Source organism: Argopecten irradians, chromosome 7 (assembly GCF_041381155.1).
Source record: "Argopecten irradians isolate NY chromosome 7, Ai_NY, whole genome shotgun sequence".
NCBI classification, from domain to species: Eukaryota; Metazoa; Mollusca; class Bivalvia; order Pectinida; family Pectinidae; genus Argopecten; species Argopecten irradians.
Genome location: NC_091140.1, coordinates 41,914,107 through 41,940,157, shown reverse-complemented (window position 1 = coordinate 41,940,157; position 26,051 = coordinate 41,914,107). Strand labels below are relative to the sequence as shown.

The following is a 26,051-nucleotide window of genomic DNA, read 5'->3' as shown; positions in this document are numbered from 1 at the left end:
TGGATATAAAAATCTCAGTATTTCATCATTTCATCACGCTAGGCGTTATATTTGAGACACTGCACGCGAGGAAAAAGATAGATGGATGAGGTGGTCGTAAGTCACGATCATCAGATATTTTCCCATTCATTAATAAATGTCTCTGGTATATAAACTTACGGAATATCAGTTCTAAATCATGGGCGTGAGATTATGAACCCCGATTGGACCATGATAATAAACTTCCCGAGAAATGAATGACAAGCAGCCTGATACCGATCTATCAGTCTCCCATAAGTCAAGATAGGTGGTTTTAGGGGCAGCAGTAGCCCGGATGTACATACTCAAATAAACAGTTCGTTTCCTTTCTCATTTATAAGTAAACAAATTGTAGTAAGATTTTATTCATAAGTCAGTCGTCTTATGAGAGTGTCTATTTCCTTTCCCAGCTAAAATTTTAAGTAGATGTTTTGGATTAGATCACAACTCGAGCTTTGACATCTTTCAGTTCGGATGATAAAGAAAAGTCATAGAGGAAACTATATCTGCCTATGATAAGCACAAGACAGTTTTCCCATAAAATAATTGAAAAATGAAAATGCAGAAGTTTTTGCCTCATTAACAGTCTGACACCGCCCGTTGTTATTTAAAGATGCTCCACCGCCGACAGAGCATATATGATATTAATCATATGAACAATAACTATAGTGTTAAATCGTGTATATATATGTCTAATTAACACAAAAAATAATACAAAATAATTTATTTTCCTTTGGTGCATGAACAATCAGTACTTCATTCCATATAGGATATAGTGCGACGGATTTTTTTTCGGGATGCAATTAATTATTTTTCATATTTTTAACTTGAAGTAAAATTAGAAGCTTATAGTATTCAATGTTGGTAATGGTGTAAACTAAGTAACTTTTGCAGCTGAAGAAAAATACTAAACCGTCTGTTTCTGTTTTTGATAGTGAAAAAATACCATTTGTCAGCGGTGGAGCATCTTTAACATACACTGTCGTATATATAATGTATTCAATAACTCGTTCATATTTCGAACTTTTCGCATCTTTCATTGATTGTTTTTAATAATTGTTAAAATATGTAATTAATGCTCGTCATTTTCATGTACTTGCGACATTTCCCATTGTATAGGGAACAAAACCACTAGAACAAATCATCAAGCATTGACTATAATGAATTCACGGATTTATTTTTTCTCTCATCCTAAATAATTATGTTTTTCATATATGGTCATAATATCATATTCAATATACATTATGTACCTCTTATAGATCTATATCGTAAACACGAAACTTTGGAATCTGTGAAACATCGACATTATTGTATATAACGATAATTATACTTTCACTTTGCGATGACATAATCATCTATAGGGCACTGATGCATAATGATCAAACAGAAGGATATGGACATATATAATATATACCCATATCGAAACATCAAAGGAACAATTGACCATTTATATACAGGTTTTAGGGATCGAGATCAAAAATCGCTAAAAATCACACTCTACAATGGTGTCCATGAGACACTGTGTATGATTTACTGATTTTTGTTCTAGACCTCTAAAATATCAAAATGTTCGACAGTCCGGACACCCTGGTAGGTCTGAATATTTATGAACTGTAACTTATTTTCAGATCCCTGTGTCTGAATAAGAACCCATGGAGTCTGTGAAACTACCATGCAGTGATATAATTATAAGGCTTTGATGTAATATAGCCCTGCATCTGCCTAATGCATGATCATTATCTCGAATATGTCCTTGCTGTTAACAAAATATCATACATACCTTGATATATGTCATGTCTGTGCTGTTACGTCCCCGTTCGATACATGTATGTCAGTTACACTCAATAACAAACATCATGTTTTTAAATTTTGAACGCTCCACGTGCCACCAACGTAACCGTACACAAATCCAGACCAATATTTGTTACACCTGTGGATTTACCTGGTACGTTGCCACCTGTGTACCGACACAGGTGAATACACAATCAGCTGTTAGGGCACGGCTACCTTTGGCCTTTAAATCACTACCGACACAGGGACCCGACCACTCCTATGATCCGTAAAACATTTTTCAGATATTTAAGGGGTATCAGTTAAAACAGAGATTTAAATAAATCTCTGGTTAAAATCTTAATGTAAATAACACTGCCCTGTGCAGTCTATATTTATCAGTTTTGTATACAGAAAACGTGTGAAGTCATGAAATTTGAAGAAATATGATGCTTCGTCTTTTGTTTATCACTAGGCATTTACAAATACCAATCCAATTCCACTCATATCTCTACATTCATCATATGAACATTACAAATCATGAAATTCGAAAATAGGAATATTGTATCATATCGTTAATTGGTATTTATGTATGTACATTAAAATGCTGAATTGTGGAGGAAAGACGATTGTAATTTATGATAACAATTGAATAACAAGAAATTGTTAAAGCTGAATTTCTCTATATTTTACTATGTGAATCTGCTCGGAAGCCTGTCACAGTGAAAAATCTATCCACACGTTGTACTTTCTGCACTCCGTAGGAAAATATCAAATATGTAGAGAAGATGTAGCTAATTCTTGTATCCCTGTGACAACCTGATAGGTAAGAAGTCATCCTTGACTGAACATTTAAGATACATTCATATAGTATTCGAAGTTATGTAATAGAATATGCATCATTAACATATCAAACAATATTCTTTGTCACGATCAGCTGATTAGTTTAGCGTTGCGTATAAAGCACTCTATTTAACAGTAACTGATCATGAAATAGACATTATTCCAGAAACATATATACATAGAGATTGGCAACTCCGCCATTTTTACGATCGGCAGATGTACCTCTGTATGGGCTTAGGGGTTTTTAGATCAACTTTTAAATAGTTAAATACAGCAGAATAACTTTGAAATGTTTTAAAAATTCAGTAATTTTCAGATGATTTGAGTATGATTTTGGAAAGAAAAGATAATATTTTATCTTGTATATTAATAAAACAAAATGCACTTCCGATTTTGAATGTCTGATTTTCGAAAAAAACCCAGATAAAATTGCTGATTTTCATGCTTTCAAAAATCATATTAAATAACATCAATTGGAAAAAACTGGTCACATCAAACCATGATATAATGTTTAAACTTTGTATTTGTGCAAAAATATCATGTTTAAAAGAATAGACTAAAAGTAGTTAGCCAAGGGAAAATGCCTATAAACTGGAGGTCCCTCTGCCTGTCAACAAAGACAAAGAAGGAGTTTCCAATCTCTATGTATATATGTTTGTGATTATTCACATATAGATCCCACAATCCATTTTTGTTACCTGGAACAAATGTTGAGTTTACTCATAAAGCATTCTATTCATCACGTGGCTGAAACCAATATTATCCAAAGATTCTTTCATTTTTTTCTGCATTGTTTCTTGAGAAATCCCCTTTTTACTTATTATTACTTCAAAGAAATGTTGAACATGTGGATACATTCCCGCTCTAAATTGTATTATGTATATTAATGAGATGTGGACACATGTCTGTAGACACTAGTATATTGATGAAGAGATGGACACACTGTAGACACTAGTATATTGATGTAAAGATGGACACACGTCTGTAGACACTAGTATATTGATGTTGAGATGGACACATGTCTGTAGACACTAGTATATTGATGTAGAGATGGACACACTGTAGACACTAGTATATTGATGTAAAGATGGACACACGTCTGTAGACACTAGTATATTGATGTAAAGATGGACACATGTCTGTAGACACTAGTATATTGATGTAGAGATGGACACACTGTAGACACTAGTATATTGATGTAAAGATGGACACACGTCTGTAGACACTAGTATATTGATGTAGAGATGGACACATGTCTGTAGACACTAGTATATTGATGTAGAGATGGACACACGTCTGTAGACACTAGTATATTGATGTAGAGATGGACACACGTCTGTAGACACTAGTATATTGATGTAGAGATGGACACACTGTAGACACTAGTATATTTGATGTAGAGATGGACACACGTCTGTAGACACTAGAATATTGATGTAGAGATGGACACATGTCTGTAGACACTAGTATATTGATGTAAAGATGGACACACGTCTGTAGACACTAGTATATTGATGTAGAGATGGACACATGTCTGTAGACACTAGTATATTGATGTAGAGATGGACACACTGTAGACACTAGTATATTGATGTAAAGATGGACACACGTTTGTAGACACTAGTATATTGATGTAGAGATGGACACATGTCTGTAGACACTAGTATATTGATGTAGAGATGGACACACGTCTGTAGACACTAGTATATTGATGTAGAGATGGACACACGTCTGTAGACACTAGTATATTGATGTAAAGATGGACACACGTCTGTAGACACTAGTATATTGATGTAGATGGACACACGTTGTAGACACTAGTATATTGATGTAGAGATGGACACACGTCTGTAGACACTAGTATATTGATGTAAAGATGGACACACGTCTGTAGACACTAGTATATTGATGTAGAGATGGACACACGTCTGTAGACACTAGTATATTGATGTAGAGATGGACACACGTCTGTAGACACTAGTATATTGATGTAGAGATGGACACACGTCTGTAGACACTAGTATATTGACACTAGTACATTGATGTAGAGATGGACTCAAGTCTGTAGACACTAGTATATTGATGTAGAGATGGACACACTGTAGACTCCAGTATATTGATGTTTAGAGATGGACACACGTCTGTAGACACTAGTATATTGATGTAGAGATGGACACATGTCTGTAGACACTAGTATATTGATGTGGAGATGGACACACGTCTGTAGACACTAGCATATTGATGTAGAGATGGACACTAGTTTATTGATGTAGAGATGGACACACGTCTGTAGACACTAGTATATTGATGTAGAGATGGACACATGTCTGTAGACACTAGTATATTGATGTAGAGATGGACACACGTCTGTAGACACTAGTATATAGATGTAGAGATTGACACTAGTATATTGATGTAGAGATGGACACATGTCTGTAGACACTAGTATATTGATGTAGAGATGGACACACGTCTGTAGACTCTAGTATATTGATGTAGAGATGGACACACTGTAGACACTAGTATATTGATGTAAAGATGGACACACGTTTGTAGACACTTGTATATTGATGTAGAGATTGATACGTCTGTAGACACTAGTATATTGATAAAACCAGTCACCTGTTGCTGAAAGTATATGTTGGATAAATTAATTGCCTCTAGCATTTTTTGATCAAGTGAGTGGAGACAAGATTTTTGTAGTTGTTAGTAATTGATAGACAAAACAGAACTGAAGACACTAAGGTATACATAGTTTTAAATTTGTGAAAAAAATGTCACGATTTATGGTTTGCAACTTATTCCCGAGAATCATCTTTGTAGCCTTTGCAAGAATCCTTCACATGACAGCCTGTGATATGTAAAACTATAACTTGATGAATCTGTTATAATATTAGCAGCTAAAGTCAAACCTGCTCTAATAACTACCTCTATAGAAAGACCACCAGCTTAATAAGACCAATATCTCAATTTCAACACAATACGCCATGTGTATAAATACTTTCTTGGTCCATTGGGTGGTCTTTATGGCCGAGTGGTTAAGATGTCCCGACATATTACCACAAGCCCTCCACCTCTGGGATGCGGGTTCGAATCCTATGTGGGGCAGTTGCCAGGTACTGACCGTAAAACAAAACAAACCAAACTTTATAGACAGGTTTGTCAGACTGTATCTATTGATTAAGTGTTGAAACACTCATAGCTATAGACAACTTGTTGTTGGACTCTGATTTATTGATGCTTATAAATTGATTACCGTAAATGTTGAAGAGAGTTTCTGTAGTCTGGTCCACTGATGAAGTCTTGGACAAAAAGATTCTAATCAATAAATGCTAAATGATGTTGAAGACAGAGTCGATCACACTACACCTGGTATCACAGAACAAATATAGATAAAGTGTTAAATTCATCTTTGTTTGGATAAAAAACAAAATACCAAATCATGTTGGCACAGCTTTTATTTTTTTATAGATTTTCTTTTCATAAAAAGATATTTTTTTGATATAATCTATAATTATATATACAGTACATTGCATTCACTGCTGTTTTTTATAGTATATACACTGTCAATAGTACAAACTCGGGAACCAAACCCAACAAGACTCATTTTCAAATTCTAGAAATACTCTTACTTATCATTGAAAAGGCTTGTTTGTATTTCCTTGTTATTTTGAAGGATAAGACCCAAATAAATTCCTTTTTTTTTTGGTTAATGAGAACCTGTTCATTGATGAACTTCATTAATTGCATCCAATATTGAATTTTAACACAGATATATATATCATGAGATACATTTAACATAGTTTAAAAGATCTAAATATTTCCACTATATATGCATAATTTTCGAATATTTAGGTAAATTAATATCTAAATGTACTGTTCATATTTTCCCAATATGTAATTTAAAAAAATATTTTTCAGCATACATGTACATTTGTATATCTATATTTCCAACAATTTTAAGTCAATTAATGTGTAACACCTACTTCAAAAGAAATAATTTACAATAGATTGTATAAATATAATCAATTCCATAAGTTCTCGCCAAAATAACATTCTTCTTCTATAAGGTTCTCAAATCTGCAGCAAACTTCACTCATTCACAAAATTTCTCGGGACTAGAAACAAGTTTGAGTATTACACCTATAACTACATATGCCAAGCTGCCTGCGGTACGTACATACTCTAGTACTGTGTCATGAATTATCTGTGAAATGTGAATTGATCTCATTCACCCCTGAAATTTCATAATAGACTGTTCCAATCTATGACATGGAGGAGTCCAAAAGTATTTTAGGGGGGAATGAGTTGATGATGAGGACAGTAAATAGTTGACAAAAATATGAAATCGAATATTTTAACACATCATGTAAAGTAGATAAATGTTCATGTACATCAATACAATGTACTGACTTGATGTTTTAAAAATTCTTGCATGCATTATAGTTATATACATATCAAATACAGATATTTCCAGGTATAATGTTATGTTGGTCACATTCCCATGATAACAGGAAAAAGAAATGATTTTAAAAAATCTACCATTTCAGTAAGAATAATGTGATAACAGTATATGCGGTACTAGTCTAAGAATTCTTTTTAATACATATTTTAATTTAAACACAGCAAAATCCTATACTTTTGTAAATGAAGTATCTTATATTCTGACAATTTATTTGTATTTAAAAAATTCTCAAGAATTTGCAGCATTTTGCTTTGTTAATATCTGAAGTCAGGTTTGCAGTTGGTGTTTCATGATTTTTGTTAGGTAATTAATCTTAATCAACTCAATCACCCCTGAAGAGATATTTAGGCTCTTCTAAATCAAAGACTAGACCAGTCCATTATGAAATTTCAGGGGTAAATGAGTTAAAATATGTCATGCTAAGTATAACAAATAGTATTTTATCCAAAATAAATTTTGAGTTTTGCTTTGGAACCACAAAAAAGATATCTTGGTTTCATACAATAGTAATGTAAAGATGTGTTACATATTTTTTCATGATCATAATTAAATAAGCACATACAGTATACGGACAAAACTTATAAACTCTCTTATAATGTCAAAACTAAAGATGAAACTACAAGCATTGCTCCTTACATCCAATTGATATCAAGTACATATAGTTCATATTCCAAATAAAAGACAACATTATTTGAATTCTGAACAAAACAGTAACCTTACTGGTTTTGAAGAAAATAATCACAACTGCCGATTTAAATGCCATTTTCATTCAAAATGCACCATGGTATTCATGAAAAATATATTTACAGTAAACCATTTTTTGTTTCAGGTATTTCTAGCTACTGAATTTCGCAATTTCTATTTCCAAACATCGTTACATGTTTGCGAAGAATAATATTTGTGGATTGAAAAAATTGCCTGGAAATTCCTATTAGAATCAATGTATATGTTAATTTGCTGAGATAAACTGAACATGAATTTATTTGAATCACGAAATTTGCGAAAGTATATTGAATGCATGCAAAAAAAGTTAGTTTGCAGTATGTTATATTAATGAGCTAGACCGTATATCTATTTCAAATTAGAATGATTTAGAATTATAGCCAAATTTATAGTTTACTAAAGGCATTAACCAGTGGTGAACAATTAATTTTTTTTTATACAAATGTAACATGTAACTTTTTTTTTATGGAGGCGAAGACGTAATAATTGGGATCATTAGTTTTGACAAGGCTTATCGATCTCTATATAGGTAGTTAAAGTGAATTGATTTTTAATTAAAGTGTACATTAGCAAAGTAATATAAGGATCGCCTGTATTTGTATAATTAATAACGGTAATGACAAATCATGAGATATCTATAAAGGTATTTTCAAACTTTAGACAAGTGGTTTCAGACATACACATGCATATGTAATTACTGAAAAAAATTAACCCATCATCCTTATTAAAATCAAATCAGGAAAACTTTTATTAAAATATTTCTCTGTTGTTAAAAACTTTTGGGTTTGCCTTTACTACCGGTAATGACTGATTATGCATAGAAATTTCTAGTTTCTGACTATCATAACTATTGTACAATAGCTTACATTTAAAAGATAAATTCAGAAATATTCAGACATTTGCTTATGAAAAGTAACATGTCATGTTTCTAACCAAGATTAAAATTACAGTTCAGCAAAAACTACTGTATGCATATAATATATTTTTCATAGAAAAAATGTATTTTGGCATTTTAATTCTAATTTAGAAAATTTCTTTAACTTAGTAGTAGCTAGACATTACATCTATAAATGATCAAAAATTGTTTACATGTACTTTTCCAAACTTTTTATAATGATTTTTTCTTTCAATATCTCATTATATAATAGATTTGTCAACTACTCAAAGTTACTTAATAATAGTATTTGTATACAGTTATATTCAGTTGAAATTTTATAGACTTAAATCTTTATCAAACATGCGGCCAAATGTATTGTGTTTTTGAATAAAAAATTACTGCTTTTAACACCAAATATTTATATAATTATGAAATAATAAAACCCATGATTATATTGCATTCCCTACCTACATTAAGTAAAAATCATCATAAAACTAAAATATTGAGCTTTCTAGTTTAAGATGATATAACACAGAGTCACTGGTCAAGACATGAGACTGCGGACATGGGACAGAGATCGCCGTGAGTCTGTTGAGTCGCGGGAACATTCACTATCACTAATCTGACTACGGGTTACGCGTTTGGGAGCAACGTCTGCCTCATGGAACAAGTTCTCCACGTCGATAAAGTCAGTGTTATGGTCGAGGCTCTTGTACGATGATGCTGGAGAACTTGCTCTGGTTAGAACACGATCACTGTCCCCTAGCCTAGCTAGACTCCGAAAGTTACTGCCTCGACTCTGAAAACTAAGTGTACTGTCAGGGGAATTCTCCCTACTGCTTCGACGACTGAAACTATCTCTGCTATTGGAATCGACACCATCTATTCGTCGACGCGAACTCCTTGTTTCAGGCCTTGGGGAACTATTAATCAACCCTGTCAGAGAGTTATCTTCCCCTGCCCGTATCTGTCCATCACCCAAACTGGTTTTCTTGGGAATTCTATATCCACCAAGACTGTTCCTCGGTGACACAGGTGGAGATCTGTAAGCTTTGGGAGAAATAACTGGTGAATCGAACCAGCTGTTCCCAGACTGACGAGTCTTTGAAGGAGATATCTCGTTCAGAACGCGGGACACTCGTCCATTTACTGTGGTAGATTCCTCGATTAATGCCGAATCTACACCGTCACTCATTTTGCCATTTCTGAAAAATTTGTCAATGCGTGTTTGTTTATTATCTAGTAAACCATTTAAATGTTTTAATCTGGTCTTCGAGGAAGCTCTTAAAAGTCCTCTTTGCACTTTCATCTTGATTTTGTCAGGAACAACAAGTTTGTTAATACTCATATACTGGTTAAGTTCAGATTTCACACGATCAGACACCTTTCCATTTGGCCTGGGCCTCGGAGGTTCATCCGTATTTGGTATTGCCTCGGACTTGACTGAAGCACTACGAAGCTCTCGTGAGCCAACAAATGTACAACTATCCACTATGTCTTCCTCTCCAAGACATTTGCTCTCTACACTTTTTACATCTTCTTCAAAATTTGAATTCAAAGTACTAGAATTTGAATCCCTTTCTTCCTTAACAGGCGTTCTTAACTTAGATTTAGTCGTCTCCTCGGAAAGAGCGTGAAAACTAGATCTAGTTCGTTTGTCTGGATGTTCACCCTCTTGATAAGCATTAACATCGGTTATTTCTTCCACCTCTGTTTTGATGTCATGTTTTCGACTATGCCGGCTAGGACGTGTGAGCCGATGCGATACCTCTTCAACTTGTTCAGGTTCTGATCCAATGTCAACACTATCGAGAGGACTCTGATCCGGCACAGTATCGGAAACTACGTCAATATCCTCCTCAGTGTCATCAGCAACAGTCATTGCTGCTTTCATTAACTTTTGTTTTGCATGTTTTGCCTTCCTACGTGAAAACCCTTTCCTTAATGATAAGCTCCTCCTTGCTTTTTGGAGCACAGGCTTACTTTCAGATTCAGATTCTATGTCTGTCTTTGTGCTTTCCTCACATGGAGACCCCAGAGCCGTTGAACTTGGACCGACATCCTCGGGAATATCTAACACCAAAAATGGATCCTCTCCTTCTTTATCATCATCCAGATCAGGAGTTGGATTGAAACCATACTTCTCCACAGTCTTCCAGTCATATATACTGTGGTGGTGGTATTTCTTAGCGATTCGTTTCACTTCACGCTCCGTCAACGACAATTTGCTGTCCGTCAACACCTTCACTTGACCCATGAACACATTCTCTCGCATCTTGTAGAACTGTTTCTTCATCTTTTCTCGTTTACCGACCATGTAACAAAGGTTCCGTACCTATAATACAGAAAACATATTAGAACGTACACACTATTAACTATGAAATCAATTACATATCAAAGCAATGCAATCTGTTTGTAAGGCAAAGATTAAAAACAATGAAAATGTGACTTAAATGAAACAAGAGGTCTATGGCCAATTTCTCTTATCTGCTACAAACAAATTCTCTTTCAGAAATACTCCATATTTAAATACTGAATTTACAATTTGAACACTTAACAAGAAAAGGATCTTAAACAACAGTAACCCAACTTAATTGTGTCGCAGTTTAATTTCAAAATTGCAAGGACACTTTGAAATAGCAAATTCTAAGTTTCTAAATTATGAAATTAAATTCTTAAGAAAAATTGTAAAATAAGTTACCACTAAAATTAGTTGATTTATAGAAGTAACCAATATTTATTTGAACCAAGATGAGCATTAATCTCCTTGAATGCCTACTTTATCTAAAGGGAGATATACAATTGATTAATATAATTTCATTGCCCCTCTGTAAATCAGAATCTTCTAAGACCACTTACTGTTGTATTTCAATGTCAGCTTTGTTGAATTATCATAATTTTTGGACAAAGTTGTTAAGATATTCTAACTCCATATTTCAGGACCAAATGATAAAGATATTCTAATATGTATTATTACTAGTCTTCTGTCCATGTGATTAAAGTTAAAATCAAACATAGGGCAGTTTCCAGGTAGGTTGATGTTTTTTCTCCAAGTACTACAGCTTTCCATCACCTCCTAAACCTGATACACCCTTAAATGACCCTGGCTGCACCTAAAACGTAAATAAGAACGCAAATTAAAAACAACCAAAACCAATCTCATTAAACCTACCCTCTCTAGGTCCTGTCGTAGCTGTACAAACATCTTCATGCGTGCGATGAGGCTGTCCTCCTGCTGTTTCTCCAGCAGATCTTCCTCCTCCGTCTTCGGCATCAGTAAGGGCGAATCAAACATGGTCTGAAATAACATCATGTTTGTGAAACTTTGCAATAAGACACAAGTAAAGCTGCATTTTTTTTTCTTAAATGTACAGTATTCTTCAGAGATTGCAGAATTTTTTTTTAAATGATTATATTTGACATCGAATCATCATTATATTTGACAGTGTTGATCAATGTATAATCATTGTATTTGGGTCTATTGACTTTTGTATTTGATTTTGTTGATCATTGTATCTAACTTGTAGCCAAATCTTGGGTTTGCATCCCTTTCGTTGATGAGTTAATAGAACTCCATCAAATCTTGGGTTGGAGAGTTGGAATCACTTTTACAAATGTCTGAGTTTTCAAGAAACTTACCAAATATTAACACAAACTTTATACAATTTTCCATAAATCTGAAAATGAGAAACCCTTAATTTGCTTTAAGTGTAGTTTAAATAATTTTCTGCTTTGTTTGAGCTTCCAGAAACTTCATGGTCATTAAATAACGAGGTTAACTTGACTCACTTTGCATTTGAGTTTCAAGCAATCTTCTTGGCATACTTTGAGTTCCTAGTTACCAGCCCACAGGTTTAAACTTTCTCCAATTACCCTCACTTTTATTCAAATTAAGTTTCATTTGAGTTTCATGTTACCCATCTATCGGCCTAAACCCTTCAGTTAAGTTTCCAGTTACAGTCAAATTTGAATAGCAACCATCATTGTATAAAGAGCACCTGCTTGATAAGATCACTTTCTCAGTTTTTACACAATTTTACCTGTGTATAAAGAACACTTGACCATTTTTTCTTGGCCCCTTGATTGGTCCTTATCGACAGGTCTGACTGTATTCTCTACCTCTGGCCTGTGTAAGAACACTTCATCTTACCTCTTTTTTTATAATTTTTTTTTTTTTTTTTTTAACCCACCTTACCTTGCTTTTTAGTTTCTTTACCCAAGGTCTGACCTGTCTTACCTTGCGTTTTAGCTTCCAGTAAGCTGCTATGAGTTCTATGGTGCCTGGCTCCACCTGTAGAGCACCAGATATCTCGTCGGTGTCAATCTCCTTGTAGAACTCCTCCTCCAGTTGTTTCAACTTTTCAGCCCTCATCCTGGCGATTTCTTCATCGGTGAGTTCCTTACGTGGGGACCCAGAAAGGCTCTTCCTGGGAGAATCCGTGTCGGAGTCGGCGCTTCCATGCTCTCTGTTCTTGCTATGTCTGGGACAATATCCCTTCAAAGTAAATTGATAGAATAGTTATACTTCATAAAACAATTCTCAAATTCAAAAGCAAGATTTACAAAATCATGTTCAATAAAGCAATACTTGTCATTAAACTAAGTTTTTAGCAAAGCTGGAACCAATATTTCAACTAGTTTCCCAGAGGAATTATCACACATTCCACAAAATAGATATCTAGCAAAATACACTAAAACTCATTGCAAACAGTACAAAGCAATGAAAACTAGAACTGTCACCATTTTACACGACTAATACCCTCCGCTGAACAAATTTAGTAATAACTCCATTTCTAGGGGACATTGCAGAACCCTATACATTTTTTTTATGTCAGGGTTCTGTGTACCAAATTTCATCAAAATCTGTCAAATAGTTTAGGAAGAGTTTGCTGAACAAGTTGTGTTTAGACAGATGGACAGACAGACGGACAACCTGATTCTAGTATACAGCCCCTTAACTTCGTTGCGGGGAGCATAAAAACAAAATTTACAATAAATCATGTTCGCCAAGCCCATTTTAAAGTAAGCTTTTAGCAAACGTGGGAATCAATATTTCAACCAATTTCCCTGAGAAACTATTACAAATTTCCCAAGATAAATCCCGGGTACCTTCAGTTTGATGCCTTCATCACTTTCATTTTCTGTCAGAATAGTCCTCATCTCCAGTTTGTACTGAAAAGCACACGTGACATGGAACGCTGTTTTACAAGCTTTAACAGAACACTGAATACATGCCCCGGTCCGCTCCTTACATAGACAACATATCAGCGCCCACCGACTGGCCTGAAATCAAACATATAAGTTTCAATGAGAATTACACAATTCTAAAAATCTTTTTCTCAACATACGACAAATTTTAATTGAAAAACATCTTTGCTTTTGTACAAAAAATATGGATATTCAGAAATATGTTGGGCTGCAACTAAAGCTATTTTTGATACATTAGCTTACAAATTTTTGTGAGAAAATACTTTCAGGTATCCAAAGGAATGACTTTTATATACATCTTACTGTACTTTAAAACAGACTTTGTTGTAATTTATTTTCTATCTTCAATTATTAGTGAGGAAATTTACTTTATTCAAAAGGAAGTCAACTTATATGTTTACAAGGAAATTAACTTAAATATATATATGTGGAAAATTTACTTAAAGATATGGGTGAAATTTACTTACAGATATATGTGGAAAATTTACTACAGGTATGTGGGAAATATACCTACACATATTTTTGGGAAATTTACTTACAGGTATATGTGGGAAATTTACTTAGAGGTATATGTGGGAAATTTACTTAGAGGTATATGTGGGAAATTTACTTAGAGGTATATGTGGGAAATTTACTTAGAGGTATATGTGGGAAATTTACTTAGAGGTATATGTGGGGAATTTACTTAGAGGTATATGTGGGGAATTTACTTAGAGGTATATGTGGGATATTTACTTACAGGTATTTGTGAGATCTTGGTGATAGGTTCCATCTTCTCTACACAGCCAATCGTTACTTCGGGAATCCACAACGAACAACTAACATGGGCCCATTTGGTTCCACTCCGTGTGCTCTTCATAGCGCCGCCGATCTTGGGACAGAGTATGCAGCGCGGTTTGATACCTAAAGCACACACTCGACACAGCCAGCTTCCCTCAGGAATTTTCTGAATGCCGTAGCATGCCTAAAATATACATATAATATAACATTTATAGTGACTAATCAAAAGTGTGATTTTTTCTGTTCTCACTTATATATGTTGGGGTTGCGGTGGCAAAGTGGTTAAGGCAGCGGCATCTCATATTACCACCAGCCTTCCACTTCTAGTTTGTGAGTTTGAAATCTGCATGGGGAAGTTGCTGAATACTGACAAAAGGTTGGTGATTTTGGCATTTTGTTTTGGTAGCCACTTTATACAGAAGTATGTGGCTACCTCATTTAGAATATAGACTTTATAGCTTTACATGTGTGTTCTGAAGACACTACCAGATATCATGCTATCCATGCTATTCTTACCTGGTGAACACATATATCACAGCCATCACAGAAAACCATCTCATTATTGTCCTCGCTGTCCGGCTGTAACAGTAAATTATATCACAATAAGTCAATAACAAGGGTAAAACTGATGCGAAAAGAGTCATAAGAGATCCGATATTTCAGATCAAAATAAAGTTGTATGATAGTTTAAAGACAGCATACATTTTTTTTCATGACATTTTTCCACTGTCATTCAACGTATAACAAAAAGATCGATAAATCTGTTTGAGCTCTGTACAGTTTCAATTTCGCTCAATTCACAGATCCATTTCATTCACGAATTTAATGCTTTGTGAAAGTTATCAAAATGATGGTTTTACATATTATAGCCTGTCTTATGAATAACGCTTTCAAAGGCTACAAAAGTTTATTCGCAAAAATAAATTCCAACAAATTTACACTCATTCAGTATAACAATTACTCAGTATTTGCCCTCACAGAAGGTTCAAGTGATCCATAGATATTCCAAAATCGACTATATTTCTTACTATGGGGCAAACTTTGTTTTGAAATGTGAATGGAAAGTAGCAATGAAAATCAACGGTCAAAGTCAGAATATATGTCTGTATTTATTAGACACATCATTCAAACTTACTGAGCGACACACTTCACACACGACGTCCTCATCGTACTCGATACCGAGTCCTTCCTCAGTTTTTTTCTTGTTCTGCATCTTTTCATAGCACTGAAACAATCATATTTTAGAATTGAAATCTTCTTCAGCCTTAATAAGGAATGTAGCTGGCAAGTATTTTTGTAGTTAATTGAATTTTAAAATTTAATTGCAAATAAATTAACACATATCTTTTGATATTTTTGCAAATTGGCCACTGAACTTTTTTCCCCCTTCAATTTAGCTTTGCACAATCATATTTATATTACACATGTTTCACTGATTTCACTTTGCCAATGCTTTAAATTTCACCCAGAGCAACAAAATTTAATACACAAACTAAAACCCTAAATGAAAATAACATGAGTTGTTTAACAATCACAGGACTCTTTTCTAAACTCTCATTGCGAGGCAACAAAATTATGCTCTGACTTCATAATATTGTTTAGTCAAGCTGAGAGATTCAAATTTCCGATCTGCCATAAAAGTAAACAATAAACAGACCTGATTTTCTAAGGCTTCAATGACCCTTTCCATTGTCCATTCATGTATAAGCACTTCAGCTGAAATATATACAATGAGATTTTTTTTTATGTACAAAGGGAATTAACTCTAGGAAGGCAAGACAAAAATATATTTGAATGTCAATCAGATTATAAATAAGGTTTTATTTCTAATCATAATTAATTATCCAAATATGAAAACAAAATTTTAAAATGATTATCTACTTCATCTAAACTAGTTTTGCTTCATTCTTATTATTGTTTAATTTGAGATTGGCTAATTACTCCATCTATCTGAAGCATTGGGGTAGTGAAAATTGTCTGTGGTTCATTTTTTAGTTTTACAATGTCTGAATCCTGTTTTTAAGTGTTATTTAAATATATTAATTATAATCCAGACTTAGTGATAAAGTTTTTGACAAATAGACTAAACCAGAAATGTTAAAGTAAAATATTGACACAGAAAAAAAAAAAAGCTTTTCATCACAGGTGACACACCAATCCATTTTATAAATAGTGAATATCTTATCTCTTTACATGAGTTGACCTTCATTTCTGAAATTCTGAATCAATCCTACCATTTTCTTCCCTCTCTTCGTTTGCCTTCTGAAGCCAACAGACATCTAGGTTGTCCAAGTCGTAGCGGACGACAGATTCAGAGAGTTGCTGCATGCCAGTAAACTCATGGATACTCTGCTGGAAGTTCTCATCCTTCATGGCATGTAGGAACTTCCTAGGTCTTCAAATAAACAATCATTATGTATACCAAACATGAAAATTATACAATCTATCCTCTTTCAATTTCAAGATATTTCAATATTTGTTTTGAATCGGCACAAACTTTATTTGTAACAGAAATCATGAATTTAATAGCCACAAAAGAAAGTTGAATTACAATACTTTTCTATGGCCCAAAGATAAAATACATGCGATAAGCTATATTCAGTCTATTCTATATGTGTATTAATTTATTTGCTTTTGTTTTGTAAAAACTTTGATACAACTGACCTGGTGAATGCATGGAAATAATATCAAATTGCTGAACTTTGTTAATAAATAAAGACTTACATTTTAAAGTCACCACCAGTCTTTGTCCATGGTTTTTTCTCACTGAAATTGACAAAATCAAGTTTAAGTGATTTTCTTTACAGTACAAACAATGGCAAAAATAAATATTAATATCTATCAGTCAAGTTTTTTTTAAACTCCTACAAACTGTCAATCCTTTCCTAAAATAGTTTTATTATGTGCGGTGGTATTTAGGTCAATTGGAAAAGACAGTAATTAGATTGAAATGTATGTAACCAAGGTCAATTCTAGTCGCAATATATTGCTCGGCTAGAGAGGACAACTCTTTAGCTTGATCAGTTGAGACTAATAATCCCGAGGTCCCGAGTTTGATCCCTGGCAATGGCAGTGATTAAATTTATTATGAATCCTGCACCCTTATACATATACCTCAAGTTCATTTATTTGAATTATTTCCTCAATTTATCTTGTACTAATTGATGATGCAGGTTACTTGGGTAAGACATCACAGAAATTGTGTTTTCTTGATGTTTATTCAACAGTTATCTCCCTTACACCAAGGACAGGAAATACATTCAAATTTGAAATATATTCTGTTATTTTGTATTTCTTTTACTACCCATATATTACATCAGAGATCAATCTAGCTCTGATTTATTACCGTTTATGGGTAAATTTCCCCTCAAGGAATGAATTCCTCTCTTGCCTAAAATTACCCTGAAGATTTAAAAATTCCCCATATGAAGCTAAAAATGACCGTTTTTGTAACACAATTTCCCCTGTCACTTATTTTTCATTAATTCTTTTAGATTTTTGTTTGCAAATTTCGTTATATTTATCGTACAGCTACTGCATATTTAATGATAAACTCAGAATTTTCATTATTGAGCTTAAAATCTTGCTTAACTAAATCTAAAAATAAAATTAATTATTGAGCTTAAAATCTTGCTTAACTAAATCTAAAAATAAAATTAGTTGTTTTACAGTACTTTTTCGTCAAAATGAATATAATTTTGGACCAAAATAAGAAAAGTCAAATTCCCTTATATTTCGCCAAACTTTCCCCCTATTTTGAAAAAAGGTAGTTTCCCCCAAAACCTAGATTGATCCCTGTACATACTGTAAATATATCTATTTGGCACAATTTAAAACTCAAAATTCTTACTAACAACTTATAGAAAATACAACCATTTGCAACCATATTTTAGTACCAAATATCTTCTGTGAAATGTGCTAAAACATAAGCATGGTTGATTCATGCTACTATTGAAAAGCATCCAGTTGACTCTGGACTTTAAGCAAGTGAAACATCAAATCATCATTTTTTTTATAAGAAATCTTAAGAGATAATAACAAAAAGACATGTGCTTCAATCCCAAGAGTCTTATCTGATTTTTGTTAGTCCAAAACTTTCAGTGAATGCCCTGTGAATCTGATCCTGATGGTCCATCTTCCTGCTATTACCTGATTTCGGCCGTGGGGATGGCCTCCGAGTTGACCGGTACCTGGACACCCTTCTCCCAGTCCTGTTTCCACTGGTCAGAGATGAGGTGGTAGCTTTCTGCGTTCAGAGGCTCCGAGTCAGCCAGCTTCATAGCACTAATCAAGTCTTTTCTGAACAACTGTAATGACACATTGGATCTTTCTTAATTATCATTCAATCGCTGGGAAGAACATCCTTAATTCATCTTAAATTCAATCACAGGGAAAGACATCATCTAAATTCTTAGTAAATTCAATCTCAGGGAAAGACATCATCAAAACTCATAGTAAATTCAATCTCAGGGAAAGACATCCTTAAAATTCATAGTAAATTCAATAGCAGGGAAAGACATCATCAAAATTCATAGTAAATTCAATCTCAGGGAAAGACATCATCATAAAATATAAAATTCATAGTTCAGAATCATCAAAATTCATAGAAAATTCAATAGCAGGGAAAGACATCATCAAAATTCATAGTAAATTCAATCTCATGGAAAGACATCCTTAAAATTCATAGAAATTCAATAGCAGGGAAAGACATCATCAAAATTCATAGAAAATTCAACTGCTGATAACGACATTATCAAATTCCATATTCAATTCTAGAAGTATAAACACAATAACATTCATACCTGAACAAAGTACTCCAAAGAGGTACCCATGGAAAGCTATTTCATTTGGTTTTGTATATTACTAATTTCTTGCATTGAAATAAGATAAGCATAACCTGAAGAGTAGATTCATGAGAATTCTACCTTTCACAACAAAAGGTGCTGGTAGAATAAGTGTGAACGATTATTTTCTACTCATACAGGTAACCAAGAGTTTTAAATTCGTAAAATACACAGCTTGATATAGCAATTAGTACTGCCAAAATGTACCACACCTTTTAAAAGGATAGACAATTCAAAAATAAACAAAGGCCAATAACTCCTATTTGGATCTCACCTCAGCAGGTTTGTTGTGGGAGGAAACACTTGGGCTACGTAACACTTTGCCTCCGGCTTTACTGCAGTTGGCTGGAAAACAAATTAAAGAACTTGTTAAATTTATACATTCATTAAGCATTGATGTCACTATTTTTTTAATTTCATCAGGTTATGAAAGAAATTTTGTTTGCAAAGTGTGTGAATCCAAATGTCGGCTTGGTGTAACACATACTGCATAACATGATATATTTTTTGTGTACTTATTCCAATTTCATTACTAATGTATTGGTTAGAAAGTTTCATCACAAAAAATATTTCATGTTTTACAGAACAAAAACTTTATTTGAAGGAAGTACATCACTATCTCCAAACAACACAGAAAAATCTGTATGGTTGGGAGAAAGAAAGGTATCACTTGTTTTCAAATTTTGGTAAAATCTTTATTGCGTGAACTTGCTTCATTCTTAAATCAGGTTTCATTTTTTTTATCACCATTTGTGTTAAATTAATTCATCATATGTTTCAAATAAAGTTGTTTCAAAACATTTTGTAGTGCATTTTGAGGCCACTAAAAGGACACATTCCCAATTCAAAATTGCCATAGCATATGTTTTCCCATTGGTAACCAAATTTCCTAATTGATATTAAGATCAACAATTTATGTGCAGATATGAAATAATTAAATATGGAAGAAGATTATCAAACATAAATGATTTCTATTGAGAAATATGAAGTTACAACATGCTAATTAATAATAAATATCATCAGAATTTCAATATTTCAGATTCCCGGGACCCATTTTTCAGACTAGATGAAATATTTACCTTTGCTTTTTTCCCCATCCTGCACCTCTTTCTCCTCCTCATCCTCTTCATTATCTGGCTTTGGTTTTTTAGAAACGCCATCTGGTTCTAAATCTGGTTCAAAAAAAAAAAAAAAAACATATCCTTTCAACATATTCTTGTTACAATTTTCTCAAAAAGACCACTTTGACTTTGGTTCAAATAATTTTAAGGGACCATAACTTTATGATCTCATAACAGACATTTTCAAAGTTTTTTTTTTAAAAAGGCTTTCAATCTCAATTGGGTGTTCAAAAAATAAATGTTTAATAATAATTAAATTCTGTTTAGGATTTAATAACTACTTAGAGCAGTTTTATTTCATTAACCACTTACTAAAGTACATGTAATAATAGTTCTTCTAATTATCAAAATCCAAATGGATATCAACCTTTTAAGATATCAAACACATACCTGGACTTTCGTCCCGGAATGGACGTTTACTTTTATTCGGTGGCATTCCTGTCCTCCTGAAATAAGTTTTATGTCATTAAAATAAGGACTTCCTAAAGGGTTTCTTTCATTCTTTTGCTTCCAAAAATAACATTTGTAATTCTGATTAATAAAAAGATGTAACATTACAAACTAGGGCTGTTACGAGTACGGTTATGGGTCGGGTTGGGGATGTAACCGGGTCAAAAAATGTGTACCCAGGTACCCGTCAAAATAGGACAATTCGTCTGGATGTACGTAAACAAGTCTAGAACTTATATTAAAAGTATTACAAAATCCAACTCATTTGTTTTGTTTTCACTCACCAAGGATGACACCTTATCTTTTCACAACATTTTCACATGCAACATTGTTCCAATTTTTATTTCTCATGATTGATCCGAGAACAATCTGCTTGACACACATGTGCACTTAAATAGGTCATACTATAGCCATATCCCATAACACTAGAGACGGTCCGAATGAAGACTATGTCACATGATCGGAAGGTTTCCGGTTGTGCAAAAACAATTCCTCTCGGACTGGTATATGCTACACTGACACTTTATGCCTTCTCATTAGCAATTATGAATGTCCAATAGAAATGAAGTAGACAATTAACGGCTGAAGCTATCTTTACTGAACTCACATATGATTTCATCGAATATCCATCGATCAACTGATTTTCCCAAGCAGCAAACATAACGTAACCCAATTTGTTACAAAAGCAGTAGATCTGTGTCGAGTACCCAGGAACGGGTCGGGTACTAAAATTTGGGTACCCGGGGACAAAATTTAGTACCTGTGACAGCCCTATTACAAACCAAGATGGGGCTTTGAAAGTCAAAATGCAAATAGTTCCACACATGCACATTTTAGACATCCTTGTGGGAAAATATTTTTCTGTGAATATACAGTGTAGAGATCTACTAAATGATAAAGATAAACGTCAATCATACTGACCTTAAATACAGACCCAGTGCTATACCACAATATAAATAACGTTGATGGCCCTTGGTCTATTATTTAATGCAATAGTTCTATTTTCAGTCAATGGCAGTTCATGATAATTAAATAACATTTGTGTGTACAATGTAAGTATATAGTGATTTACCTGTATTATGTATTTTTCAAATAGTTCTCTGCTGATAGATCACATGGCATCGCTATCTACCGATATCTGAAAAGAAACAAAAATATAAAAGTTAATTAATGTGAGTTGAAGCGTATTTTGTGTGACGAAACCAAAAAAATCTGGAAATCCCAAGTCTGAACATTGTATTTTAGTATACATTCTTATACTTGCTTCTTAGAGAAGGATAATTGTTTATTTCTACCTTTTCCAATATTTCCATAAACACGGTTAAAATTTTTCCCAATTTCCTACTTTTATCGCACAAAAATTCCCAATTTTCACCAGGTGGCAATTTCCCAAAATACCCAGGAAAAACACTGGTTTATAAGGTGGGACTCAATGGTTGGACCATTTATAAAAGCATTTATTTCAGCACATAAATATATACAAACGGACATGGAAATTTTCATACAGGCCTAAATCCTCGATACTTCAAGGGTGCCAATCATTTACAATCCCTACATGTACACCCCTGGACAATATCATAGTAAAACTGGAGACAACAGGTAATGAAGTCATTTGATGTGTATCAATAGAGCTGTATTACTGTACACTTTGCATAACTGACTGTGTGGCTTTGAAGTTGGGTGTCGCTCTCCTTGTAGTCTTCAAAGAAATTTTTGCAGGCCTGAGATTGGTTCAGATTTGTTCCCCTAAACTCAGTTTTACTATGAGATAGTCCAGGGGTGTGGAGATCGTAGGTGATCGGAACCCTTGGAGTATTGAGGATGACGGGTCTATGACTGCTTTGAGAAACGAAAACAGCCTAGTTAGTATTCAATCAAGCAAGAAATCAAATCACTGAGGCAACATCCTTAGAAAGTTTTCATTTCAACTTCAAGTAGATAGTAATTTTGTAGAAATTTCATCAACAATCTCAAGCACAAAATTTTAATACCAACAGGTCATGTGGGATATTATGATTTTATTACCAACAGGTCATGTGGGATATTATGATTTTATTATGTACTTCATTATGATCAGTAATGATTTTTAGTCATTAAACATTTTAACTCGCTTTTCAAGGAGTTATAAAAATCATTTTGAATATCCCGCCTTTTCTTGCGTCATTAGTAGCAATGCTCAACCATATTTTTTTTATGACTTTATGCAGTCAAACTGTATCTAATATTGTTTGGCCTTGTCTTTCTGATCACAACACAGCAAACAGATTGAAAATTGGATGAAAAACGAATTTTTTATACATTTTTGAAAAAACGAAAATCCAACCTCCCAAAACTGCTTTTTTGTTAAATTTGAAAAAAACATGTACCTCGCTCATCCTCGGAAGTTAAATAGGATTTTGCTATTACTTTTTGCATATATATATGCCAACTGCAATGTTCTACTAAAAAGCAGATCATTCTTTCATTTTTTGCAATGTTCTACTCCAAAGCAGCCGGCGAGGAACTTATGTTTATAACATCCGATGAAGTTGCAGGGCAAGGGCTTGGTGGGAGTGTGACATCACTGTCGCTCTCAAATAGGTCTTGTGAAAATGGATTCCTACCAGGCATAACATAACCATAATCCATAATCATTTCTGTTTACATGAATCATACATTTGGAGACTTTTTATAAGATATTTCATTGCTGAATGCTATAACAACAATGTATGTAATACTTGGCTGTCTTTCATATCAATCAAAAGAAAAGCAATGTTGGTATTAAAAGCATAAATTGCACAAAGTACATGTATATAAAACATAGTGGTTTTAGGGACATCCATACAGATAAAATAACCAGGAAAACTAATCACCTGCTTTCTAAAATCATTTACCTTCGTGTTGTTTTACGTTCCTACCGACCCTCTTTTTTTGCAAGTTAATGGGAACACAGTTTTTTTTTTATTAGGCCTAAAAATATACAAAACAACAATCTAAATGGACAACTATAACCCCTTCCCTTGTTTTACATTCCCCCCATATACACTCTTTCAAAAGGGTTGTTGTTGTTGCAAATTTTCTGAAAAGAAATTACTTTATAACTATTTGTTTACGTCCAGCACTTTTTCATTTACATGTACTTCATTAACCCCTGCTCTGGCTCTGGCACTGCTTCCAAAAGTGGTTTCTCTGGTTAAAAAAATGCTATGGTAAACGTTTAAATTTGTTAAAATAGTGTTAAAATAACTTAGATTTATGTATTTGTAAACTCAAACGGACGGTTTCCATATAAAACTGTCGAGAAAATAGAAAATTATGTGTGCCTGGTGTTTGAACGAGCTCTTGACACTTCGAAAGGCCGCCATTTTGGAATTAAGCGCGCCTACTGTCATTGACCCCATCTCGAAAAAAATATACATTTTCGTATGTTTCCCGGGATTGTCAAATGTATTATTATATACTAAAAAATACAGAAATGGTTAAATATTACAACTAGAACAGTAAGGGCATTTGACTCGGCTGAATTCAAGGAAGTAACAGTATTTCAATTTTTCAATAAATCGCCGTATCTTACCCCTCTGCCATTTCTAACATATAAAGTGAGGTTAAACCACAAGGATTCCGAATGAACAGATTGGTGTCACTTTTGCGTTTGTAAAGAACAGTTAGGACACATAAATCTTCCGGATAGTAAACCCATTATTTAGGGTACGTGTTTTCAAGCGTTTCGGAGATACCAAGACGAGTTACCTGCCCTTTGGTTGAGCATCGCTATCATTAGGCACCTTGCATATATCATCGGAATTATTTTTCAGATTTAATTTGTTTTCAGTCACGTCGGTAATCGTTTCTATCATAATACATACACCACCATTCAGCGACCTTATACCATCTTTTATACATCAACTCATCACTGGTTTACAGTGATTGTTTACTCACTTAAACGTCCGATTTTGTGCAGGAAAGCAAAAACACGCGTAGATCTTGGCGGTCTTCCAAAAAACAAAATCGATGAGTGACCAATATTTCAAAAGGCAGTTATCTGACCATATGTGATCTGTCCCGAATGCAAAGCACCATTGCAATTTTATGATAAATAGCGAAAAGGATAAATATATTTTCAACAACAATCTTACGATTTCGTGGAGACGTTAGATTTGCGAAGCGACAACATTACATATTCATACACCGATCTATATGGTTATCTTACCTCTTATTGAACAGGACGGATTACTGTATGAAAGATAATCTTGCACTGATTACAGTGAAACATCAATTACGATCCTCTCTGTTAATTATACAGAATAAATAAGTATAAATTGTACATTGATTTGGCGCCATCATGGAGAAATTTCTCAAAACCAGGTTAGCGAGATCTCAACGTGAGTTTAGACGAGACCATGATGTAGAGATAGCATTTTAGTTTCGTATTCTGTAATGGCAATACAGAGAGTTGTCGTTCTTTACACACACAATTTTCTGGAAGAGAGTCCCAATGTATCTGATACAAATAAATAAAAAATCTTTAAAATGAAGAAGAAGAAGAAGAAAAGAAAAAGAAGAAGAAGAAGAAGAAACCCAAACAAATAAATATGTGAAAATCATAACTGCCAATATGAAATATGATAAGAAGTGAATACTAGCAGAATAGTCGGCAGTTGGAAATAGTGTTAAAGACCCACTACCTTGCTTTCCGTAACGGCCTTTAATTTTTAAAATGTTAATGTAAAACGAGATCGATAATATGTAGAGTCGCAAAAGTTCATCCCGAAAAAATTCCGTGGTACTATATCCTATATGGAATGAAGTACTTATTACGCATGCACCAAATGTAAAATAACTTATTTTACATTATTTTCTTGTGTTAACTAGACTTATACATATAAGATTAAACACAAATTATTGTTCAAATGATGAATATCAATGTTAAAATGTCGGAACTAGGCTGGCCGCTTTCATTTATTCGGAACAAC

At 33.7% G+C, this 26,051-nt stretch overlaps 2 protein-coding genes across 2 annotated transcripts in view; both read right to left on the bottom strand.

Annotated features, from left to right (window-relative positions):
* The window catches only part of LOC138328483 (protein nervous wreck-like), an 83,237-nt gene extending 81,265 nt beyond the window's left edge, over positions 1 to 1,972 (bottom strand). The window contains exon 1 of the mRNA XM_069275304.1: positions 1,799 to 1,972. Coding sequence (XP_069131405.1) covers positions 1,799 to 1,813 — 15 coding nt within the window. The 5' untranslated portion in view covers positions 1,814 to 1,972. The remainder of the gene's footprint in view (positions 1 to 1,798) is intronic.
* Positions 1,973 to 6,071: 4,099 nt separating this feature from the next.
* On the bottom strand, positions 6,072 to 25,464 carry LOC138328482 (uncharacterized). Its single transcript, XM_069275302.1, has 16 exons — positions 25,289 to 25,464; positions 22,172 to 22,237; positions 21,040 to 21,095; positions 20,608 to 20,694; positions 19,803 to 19,873; positions 18,834 to 18,991; positions 17,409 to 17,450; positions 16,919 to 17,079; positions 16,342 to 16,400; positions 15,820 to 15,909; positions 15,201 to 15,263; positions 14,644 to 14,868; positions 13,806 to 13,979; positions 12,934 to 13,191; positions 11,869 to 11,994; positions 6,072 to 11,031 (listed from the first exon to the last, which is right to left on the bottom strand). The coding sequence occupies exons 3-16, from the start codon at positions 21,083 to 21,085 to the stop codon at positions 9,241 to 9,243; spliced, it is 3,351 nt and encodes a 1,116-aa protein (XP_069131403.1). The 5' UTR covers positions 21,086 to 21,095; positions 22,172 to 22,237; positions 25,289 to 25,464; the 3' UTR covers positions 6,072 to 9,240.
* Positions 25,465 to 26,051: the final 587 nt, after the last annotated feature.